This window comes from Quercus lobata, chromosome 11, assembly GCF_001633185.2.
Source record: "Quercus lobata isolate SW786 chromosome 11, ValleyOak3.0 Primary Assembly, whole genome shotgun sequence".
NCBI classification, from domain to species: Eukaryota; Viridiplantae; Streptophyta; class Magnoliopsida; order Fagales; family Fagaceae; genus Quercus; species Quercus lobata.
Genome location: NC_044914.1, coordinates 22,030,674 through 22,041,335, shown reverse-complemented (window position 1 = coordinate 22,041,335; position 10,662 = coordinate 22,030,674). Strand labels below are relative to the sequence as shown.

General features: G+C 36.5%; 1 protein-coding gene across 1 annotated transcript; it reads right to left on the bottom strand.

Moving 5' to 3' along the window:
* Positions 1-8,066: 8,066 nt before the first annotated feature.
* Positions 8,067-10,108, bottom strand: LOC115967815 (7-deoxyloganetin glucosyltransferase-like). The gene is made up of 2 exons (XM_031086967.1): positions 9,482-10,108; positions 8,067-9,197 (listed from the first exon to the last, which is right to left on the bottom strand). Exons 1-2 carry the CDS (start codon positions 10,098-10,100, stop codon positions 8,263-8,265), a joined length of 1,554 nt encoding a protein of 517 aa, XP_030942827.1. The 5' UTR covers positions 10,101-10,108; the 3' UTR covers positions 8,067-8,262.
* Between the last annotated feature and the right edge of the window lie 554 nt (positions 10,109-10,662).

Below are 10,662 nucleotides of genomic sequence, written 5' to 3'. Positions count from 1 at the left end.
ATGAGTCTTAAATTGAATGATGAAAATCTTATTTATGTGGAATGATTTTCATACAACTCTTGTTGAGGATGCAAGCATCCAAAAGCAAGTACAAGCTCTCTCTCCCTCTCTCTTTCTTAATTTCCAAATCCATTTTATGTGTACACTCCGTCCTTATTTATACCCTTCAAGTTTTCTTCAGTAGTAGGCTGTTATAATGGGGTGATGAGATATTTTTCCCATCACGTGTCTCCTTACCTCTTTTGATGATGAAAATGAACCTTTGGGGCATAAACTACTATTCAGGTTAGTCATTCGGTAATAAATGTGGCTAATGATAGAAGGGAACATCTAATTAATGCAGATGTGGTTGCTTCTTAATCCTAGAGCCACCTTCTTAAGTTCCTCGGACATTTTTCCTTTGATTATTCTCATCTTCATTAGCTTTATTAGAACTCAACTCATCGGCTGTATCGGGGCCGAGGAGCCATATATTTTTGGGCATTTATCTGAGGAGGTGGGATAGCTCTCTATGGCTTTTCTTCATTCCCTTTATTGGGGGTCTAGGCTCTCCCTTGGGCTTGGTCTAGGCCCTACCTTGACTTGCTCTATCGCTTGGACAAGCTTATGATTGGTGGCCCGATGAGTACAATTTGAGGCCCAATCCCCTACATTATATATTCAATATTAATAAATACAAATCAAAGTGAAGTTATGCAATAGTTGTTTCCTAATACATCTTAGCTCTATCATTTATGATCTATCAAAAGTGATATTTAACTTTTTCTTAAGACCAAAAATCTTCTATAATTGATTATGTGCTAAATTTCATAGCAATTTCTTTTTTAATGTACAAAATCAAATAGTCTTGTTTGAAAAGCATCTTCCACTAAAACCTACTTTTAATAGTAGAAATTAAAAGAGTAGGTATAAATACATAAATATTCGATAATTTTTCAAAATTTGAAGTTGCACTTGTGTCAGCTACCAAGTTCTATTTTTTGTGTTCTTTGGACCAACTTTAAATTTTAGAACTGCTAATTAATTGTTTTTAATCTAAACACTCAAATCTTATGTATTTATTTATACCATTAACAAAATTTTAAAATTTCAAGGTACTATATCAATCTTGGTGTGATATTAGGTACACGTCTATCAGTGTACTGTAACTACAAGTGGCACCAAGTACTACTGAGGGTCGTCACAGGACCAACCTGATTTTTTTTTTTTTTTTTTTTTTAATATACCTTAAAACATTTTGAGTTTTAAATTAATATGGGTCTTTTGACCACCTTAGAAAAAAAACTTGACCACCCTAAAAAAAGACTTGAACACCCTTAATAACAATTGAGCCCATTAAAAATAAAATTCAACCTCTCCAAAATTTTGGTCAATTGAATGTTGAACAAAAAAATTTCAAGAATGATAGTTTTTAGACCCCTTAAAAACACAATTGGATTAACCTAGGTAATTAGCCAAGTTATTACTTAGTCTAAATTCCAAATCTAGGTTATCACAATCAAACAATCATATCACGCAAAGTAGTGGAAAGATAAATAACACAATGATATGATCACCTAGGAAATCAAACTGGTAAAAACCTGGGGAGGATTTAACCTAGCTATCCTCAAGGTAAACCTGAATCCACTATGAAGGAATCAAAGATTTACAATAGGACTTAGACCACTAACATCCTATTGCTACCCACCAGTAGAAACTTACTGACACGACCACGTGTAAGCTCCAAGACCACGGACTCCGTCCTTCTTGGATTCTCCAGCAAGTACAAGCACACCCGTTTCTGTTTCTTTAAGCTTCTAGGCAACAACTGAATGATCATCAAGTTCTTGAATGAATCTCCTCTTGATAATCCTGAGCTTGTGTAAAGGAAAGCTCCTCACAGATCTCACAAGAGATTTACACAAATAGCAATATGAGCAACACTAAAACGTGGCTAGGGTTTGCCTTATATACCTAGGGCAAAAACATAAAACCCTAAATGTTTTAAATGAATTAGAACTGAGTTGGAATTCTGCAGAAAAACGCATTCTACATGAATTTCGATTGATTGAGCCTAAGCTTCGATCGATCGAATTAGGCCGAATTGCACTTTTAATTCTGCATCAACTTAAATCCAACTTTACATAAATGACACAACTTTGAGCAAGTCTAAACACGATTAAACATCTTGTTTTGATCATGGTTTGCCAACAATACACATTAGAGTTCTAAATACATAAGTTCCTAAGTCTTTAGAACCTAACAAAGAAATACAATATTCACAATATTTTCGTAACAAATCCTAAATAGTATGTTGTTACTGGTAAATAAAAAAATAATTTCAATGGTAAGTTCAAATTAGAACCAGTAAAAACTTATCACCTAGGCTTTGTTGTGAAAGTGTTGCAAAAATGTTGTGAACATAGCATTTCTCAAAAATTGCTCAAACAAACAAATTAGTCTAAAATCTCAAACCAAATGTTTAATTGTGATTTTTTAAATTGTGCTTTCAAATGACATATTTCAAAATCACTATTTTTTTATATATAAAAAATGCACACTTTTTAAATAGCTAGTCTGTTAATACTTGCTTTAGTTTTTTTCTGAATTTGTTGGATTTATGTGATATTTTTTTTCAAAAAGATAATGCGTTTTGTTTATATTAGTACTTATTTAGGCAATATGTTACTAATTGAATGAGAGGTCAATAGCATAATAATTTTTTGGTTGTATACATTGAAAAAGATGTAGCTGATAACATTGATAGTGAAACTATTATATCACACAATGATTTTAAAGTATGAAAACTTGTGAAAGGAAATTTCAAAACTTTATGCATTTGCTTATGTTTTTATTTTGTGAAGTTAATATATTCAAGTTTTATTATTATTAATTTTTTTTTAATTTAATTGTTTTTAATGACCATCCTAAAAAGAAATTTTGGAGCTGCCACTAACCATAACCTACACATGATGTTTCAAAAACTTTTCACAAGTTAACTAGAAAAATAAACCAGTTCATAAAATGATTATTGCACTAAGTCTTTACTTTTAATTTCCTAACTTATTTGTTTATTTTTTTATGTGCAATTTTTATCAATTTTAAGCAAATAGAAAAATATGAGCATCCAAGTTCCAACAAAAGTCTTGTCTTCCCACTCCCTCTTTCCTCATTTTCTATGTTTTTTGTCTATATTATCTCAAAAAAAAAAGAAAAAAAAAGAAAAAAGATTAGTGGTCTAAAGTACCACATTGGTCAATTAGTGAGTGAATATTCGGTTTATAAGTCTTGCTAGTACTTACAAAGGTAAGGCCCCTTTGTAAGTGCTAGTGTTTTAAGTCTTGTTTTCCCACTCACTCTTTTCCCATTCCCTATGCCTTTTGTCTATATTATCTCCCAAAAAAAAAAAAAGTTCCAACAAAAGTCTTATCTTAAACGCATCAGGTTTAAAAATCTTAAATGGCTTTTTGCCTACCTTTATGAAAAGCAAGACTTGAAAAATACAAATGAACAAATTTGTGGAATAAACTACAATTATTACTGTTAATGTGTATAGTGTTGTGGGCTTTAGGCCCAACTAGATTACTTGTATAGCACACATTCTTGTACTACACTCTTACTTGTATTGCACTCATATGTCTCCTATATAAAGACACTCATGTATATTCTTTCATTTGAGAAATATAATACTATTGCATTCAGTATTTCTAACATGGTATTAGAGCCATTGCTCTGGCCTTTTCTTAGTAGTCTTGTCATTATTAGCGTGACTCTATTTTCAACATCGCTTCCGCCATCATTGCAGCTGCCACAACCTCTCGTCGTTGAACCTCCGACATCTTCTAGCCGTCGTCCTTGGGTTCCAAACCTGCAGCCGCCGTCATTAAGGAGTTTCACACTGCACAAACCATTGCCCTTTGCATCACTGCTGCAAATATTGCTCCGATTACGTTTGTGAAGGTACCACTGAGATCGTCTTGCACCGATCTACACACTCGTGGAAGCCTCGACGCCATTGGAGACTACACACGCCTCCACGTGCTGCTTAAAGGTTTTGTTTCGCAGCTCACGCGCCCCATGCGCCTCTACGCGCCACTGCACATCTGGGTTTTTCCTCACGCGCTCCCACGCGCCACAACTTCAGGACACGCGCCCCATACTCATTCTCACGTGCCCCTTACACATTCTCACGCGCCTTCACACGCTTCAACCCTCCCGCTGACGTCATTGCTGACGTCATCCACGTCAGCCCTAGTTATATCGTTGTTGACGTCACTTACTTGCGTCAACCGCTGACGTCATCGTTTGACTTCTAAGGGTTTGATTGTTGACTTTAGCAGGTGTGACCGTTGACTTTCGTAAGGTTGACCGTTGACTTTTTCCTAGGGTTGACTTTTTGCAGTTCAGTTGTTCCTTACCCAGTTTTCGTGTAGATTTTATTTTTGCAGTCCATTTTTGCATATTTTGCTTCTAAATGAAGAATAAGGACAAGTCTTCTTCCTTTTACAACAATTATGGTCGACAATCCAACAAACGTTTTTGCAATTTTTGTAAACCTTTTGGCCACAGTATTAAGACTTCCTATCATCGCAACAAATCAGCTGTTTCAATTTCTGTTGCTACTATTGCTAACACTGAGAGTGTCCAACCAATGGTTCCCGTCTCTGGACAGTTTCAGTCTACTGGATCCACTTTCACCATTTCCAGAGATGACCCTATAAACATTATCGCTAATGTCATTCGTATGGTTGGTAATGCATCTTATTCCTCTTCTCTCTCAACTTTATCTGGTATGTCTCCTACCTCTTGGCTTATGGATTCTGCTTGTTGCAATCACATGACACCTCACTCGTCTTTATTTTCTGAACTTAAACCTGCACCATACCCTCTTAATATTCGCACAGCAAATTGTTCCACAATGTTTGGTCATAATATAGGTTCCATTTCGACCTCCAACCTCTCGATTCCTGAGGTCTTTAATGTTCCTGACCTTTCTTACAATTTATTCTCTGTGGGACAATTAGCTGAGTTGGGTTATCGCATTATCTTCGATTATTCTGGGTGTATTGTGCAGGATCCAAGGATGGGACAAGAGCTTGGGACCGGTCCTAGAATTGGGTATATGTTTCCTGTGGGAAACCTTCGTCTTCCACTTGTTGCTCCTGTTTCTGTTGCTATAGCTGCTGCAGTTTCTTTTATTCCTTCCCTTACACTTTGGCATGCTCAACTTGGTCACGCATCTTCCTCTGAAGTACAACAATTGGCTTCTGGAGGTTTGTTAGGTTTAGTATCTACAAAAATTTTTGATTGTGTCTCATGTCAGTTAGGAAAACAACCAGCTTTGCCTTTCAATACTAGTGAATCAATATCCACTGATATTTTTGACCTTATTCATTTTGATGTTTGGGGGCCTTCCTTTGTCTCTGGTATTGGTTGGTCTCGATATTTTGTTGTCTTTGTTGATAATTACTTTCGCTATAGCTGGAATTTTAATATGAAATATCATTCTGAATTATTGCAAGTATATTCTAATTTTGCAAAAATGGTTGAAACTCAGTTTTTCAAATGCATCAAAATTTTTTGATCTGATAATGCTTGAGTACACTCAATATGCTTTCCAAGATGTTTTGCATTCCTATGGCACTATTCATCAACTAACTTGTCCATGTACCTCTCGGCAAAATGGTAGAGGCGAATGAAAACTTCGTTATGTTCTTCACACTGTTTGTTCTCTCCTTCTCTCTGCCAAAGTTCCTGCTCCTTTTTGGGGCAAAGTTGCTCTTCATGCTATTCATACTATTAATCGCATTCCAAGTCTTGTTATCCAAAATCAAGCTCTATATGAGCGCCTTTTTGAGTCACCTCCAAACTATCACCACTTTCACTCCTTCGGTTCTGCTTGTTTCGTTCTTCTTCAATCACATGAGCATAACAAGCTTGAGCCTCGGTCAAGGCTTTGTTGTTTTCTTGGCTATGGCAAAACTCAAAAGGGGTATCGGTGTTATGATCCTGTCTCTCATCGTCTTTGTATCTCCCGCAATGTTGTCTTTTGGGAACATCACCTCTTTGTCGAGCTCTCTCACTTCCGTGCCTCCCTATCTTCCTCCTCTGTCTTAGAACTTTTTCCAGATGAGGCACATATTCCTTCTGTAGCTGCTCCTGATCCTCCTTTAGTTGCTCTTGATTCTCCTGTAGACTTCTCTATCCAACCACCAGATATCATTGATCCCTTTCCTAGTTCACCGTTTAATGAAAAGGTCGAAGACCAGCTACCTAACCCCAACCTTGAGCTTGGGTCCCCTGCTCCTGCTTTGCCTGAAGATCTTGCACAAGACATTCCACCTCGTCACTCAACTCGGGTAAGATCCATTCCTACACAATTACTTGACTATCATTGTTACACTACCCTTGCTACACTACACGAGCCTCACACCTATCATAAGACTTCCACTAACCCTTTATGGAAGATTGTAATGAAAGAGGAACTTGATGCATTATCTAAAAACTATACTTGGGATTTGGTGACACTCCCCCCTGGGAAATTTGTGGTTGGTTATAAGTGGATCTACAAAATTAAAACTCGCTCTGATGGGTCCATTGAGTGCTACAAAGCTCGTCTCATTGCAAAAAGCTCGGTTGCTCGTATCTCATCTGTTTGTGCCCTCTTAGCTGTTGCTACTACCGGTAAATGGGACCTTTTTCAGATGGATGTCAAAAATGCATTCCTTAATGGGGATTTAAGTGAAGAAGTTTATATGCAACCTTCTTCTGGTCTCTCTGTTGACTCCAACAAGGTTTGTCACCTTCGATGTGCACTTTATAGCCTTAAACAAGCCTCACGAGTTTGGTTTGCCAAATTTAGCTCTACCATCTCTCGTTTGGGTTACATGGCCATTCATTATGATTTTGCCTTATTTCTTCGTCGCACTGACACAGGTACTATTTTATTTCTTCTATATGTGAATGATATGATTATAACTGGTGATGACTTCAGTGGCATTCAAGAACTCAAGGATTTTCTCAGTCAATAATTTGAGATGAAAGATCTTGGAAATCTCAGTTATTTCTTGGGTCTTGAAATCATTCATTCTACAGATAGACTTTATATTACTCAAGCCAAGAATGCCTCTAAACTCTTGTGTCGAGCTGGACTCACTGATAGCAAGACTGTTGACACTCTAGTTGAGCTTAATGCGCATCTGACTCCCTCAGGGGAGAAACCATTGTCTAATTCCTCTCTTTACAGATGCTTAGTTGACAGCCTAGTTTATCTCACTGTCACTTGTCTAGACATTTCCTATGTTGTTCACCAAGTGAGACAATATCTGTTTGCTCCACGATTAACTCACTATGCTGCTGTTCTACACATTCTTTGATGCCTAAAGGGCACTCTCTTCCATTGTCTTTTCTACTCTGCTCATTCTTCTCTTATTCTCCGTGCATTTTTTGATACTGATTGGGTAGGAGATCCCACTGATCGCAGGTCCACCACCGGTTATTGCTTTCTTCTTGGTTCTTCTTTGATTTCTTAGCAAAGTAAGAAACAAACTCATGTGGCCCGCTCCAATACTAAAGCAGAATATCGTGCTCTTGCTGATACCACATATGAGCTCCTTTGGCTACGATGGCTTTTCAAAGACTTAGGTGTGTCAACATCCTCTGCTACTTCTCTTTATTGTGACAACCAGAGTGCCATTCATATTACTCACAATGATGTCTTCCATGAACGGACTAAACACATCGAGATCGATTGTCATTTTATCTGTTATCATCTTGTCCAAAGTGCTCTCAAGCTGATCTCAATCTCCTCTAAAGATCAACTCGCAGATATCTTCACCAAGTCACATCCTAAAAGACGCCTTCATACTTTGGTTGAAAACCTCAAGTTGGTCTCACATCCACCTTGAGTTTGAGGAGGGCTGTTAACGTGTATAGTGTTGTGGGCTTTAGGCACAACTAGATTACTTATATAACACATATTTTTGTACAATACTCTTACTTATACTGCACGCTTCCTATAGAAAGGCATTCATGTATATTCTTTCATTTGAGAAATACAATACTATTGCATTCAGTATTTCTAACAATTACCATTATCTAATAGAACATTGATTAACCAAATTACACAATTCAATTTTTCACCAAAAAAAAAAAAAATTACACAATTTAATTGGAATTTATTACAACAAAAGTGGGAATCAATTATATATATAAATAAACACATGTAGTAAACGAGACTAAGAATGCTAGTTCATTCAAAGCTAGAAAGTAAATTTTGTTTGCTTAAACATTTCCAACTAATAGAACTTCGGCTATCAATTTGTCCAAGTTCTGGTAAGAAGAACCGCCAGGTTTGACAGCATCTTCAGCCTTTGTCTTCCACTCCATTGCCTTTTTCTTCATTTCTTTACCTTTTTCACCGTCCATTAACTCTCTTACAAGATTCTCCACTTCATTTCTCTTAACATTATTATCTATTTCCATTCCAATGCCCCAATTAGTACAGCAGTATCGACAGTTCGTCTGTTGCTCGGCAAAGAAGGGCCAAGAGATCATTGGCACTCCACTGCATACACTTTCAAGCGTTGAATTCCACCCACTATGCGTTAAAAACCCCCCTATTGATGGGTGCTTTAGGATTTGTTCTTGGGAACAATAACTTGCTAACATACTTCTACGTTTAGTTTTGGTAACGAATTCGTGAGGAACAACAGCCGAATTTCCTACCACAAGATCAGGCCTTATAACCCACAAGAAGGGTTTTTCACTGTTTGCTAACCCCCAAGCAAACTCAATAAGTTTCTCAGGTGTCATGACAGTTATACTACCGTAATTTACATATACTACAGAGTTGGGTTCTTTTGAATTTAGCCATTCTAGACACCCCTGTTCTTCTTTCCATAGATTGGACCTTATTGATTTCAATTTATCGTCCTTAATCTGATCAGCAAGCAACACAAGTGGGCCAATTGTGTATATACGAGAAAGCATTGAGGACATAGAATCCAACACATCTTGTTCAAATGGATCAAATGTGTTCAAAATGACAGCTGAAGCTCTTGCAGCTCTCTCAGATTCACGAATGAGGAAGTTAACCATAATATCATTCTTATCTGTAGTTCTAATAAAATTTGGAAAATCCTTAAGACGCATATTTTTCATTCCAGGAATCCAATCTACTGGAGTTTCAAAGTATCCATTTGTTAGGTCGCTTACATCTGTGAATCAAGCAAAAGTACTGTTGACTTTAGTGAATAAGCTACCGCAATATTAAAATATTAAAACTAACATACAAATTAATAAATAAAAATATCAAACTTGATAACTAAGATATGTGTTATTGCAGATCACCTATGCACATCTTTTAAATATATAGTACTCATTTGTATGTTTGATTTTTAATTGAAGTTAACATGTATAATAATCTGACGTGATATTAATGATACAGTCAGATGAGAGAGGTCATATACCACTTTCAATTTATGATGATACAAAATCATACCTTTGAGGGGGATTAAACCTCGTTCAACTAGATGGCGATAGTGCATATAGCTCAAGACGCCGCACGAGCTAGGAGTCCAGAAAAGGGCAATCGGAATTCCGAATTTTTCAGCAGCATCAAGACTGAAGGACATACAACCATCTGCGACCATACAAGTCACAGGCGGCACATTCGAAGCCGAAGTGTCGTTGAGTTTGGAAAGGAGGTTGCAAAGTGGAACTAGCGAATACTTTGAGGTGGAGTCACAAAGGGAAGGAACGTCTTGGCTAACATCTGCATCTACTGGTGGCAGCCCATCGGTAATGGCTTCAAAGTGAAAGTCAGGCAAGCCATCGAGGGCGTTGGGGCCTCTAGACCTGAGTAAGCGTTTGTGGTTGTACTCTGTGTTGACAAAAGTTACGTGAAACCCTTTATGGTGGAGGAGTTTTGCTAGCTTGATCATTGGGTTTATGTGACCTTGAAGTGGGTATGCTACACAAACTACATGAGGTTTTGTAGCTGCTGTAATGGAACCCATCTTTGATCTCTCTCTCTGACCGAAACACACACAGAGAATAGGAAGTTTTGGAGAAGATTGGGTCGTTCGAAGCCTTCTTCTTATAGACAAACTGCCGAACATAACAAAGCTTTCACATTCTATTTTGCCGCGTGAATGCGCGTACAGTAATTTGTACTGTTCATCTTTTTTTTTTCTTTCTTTTTTTTTTTTTTTTTTTTTTTTCAACTCTGCCGGTTTTGTACGTGCTTATTTGTCTTTTTCATTAGATATTTATTATTTATACGTGCATATATAATTATATCGACTTAACAAATTTTTAAAATTATTTGACAATATATACTATTCATTGGCCTCTTTTTTTTCACAGTAAGCTGGTTTTGCTTGTGCTCTTTTAGTTTTTTCTTTTAAATATTTATATGTGCATACACAGTTACACTGACACAACACATTCTTACAATATATTCATAATTTTTGAGGTGTTAATTTTTTAAAGGTCAGAATAAAATAAGAAACTGAGAATTACTACCATCTAAAACTCAAACTATGTGAATAAAATTTTTGAGATATTAAAATTTAGTGGTAGTATTTTAGACATTACAAAATAAATATGTTAAGAATCATAAGTTTTCATTAGGGTTTAATTGAAAAAACAACAATATGACATTTTTTCTATTTTTCAAAA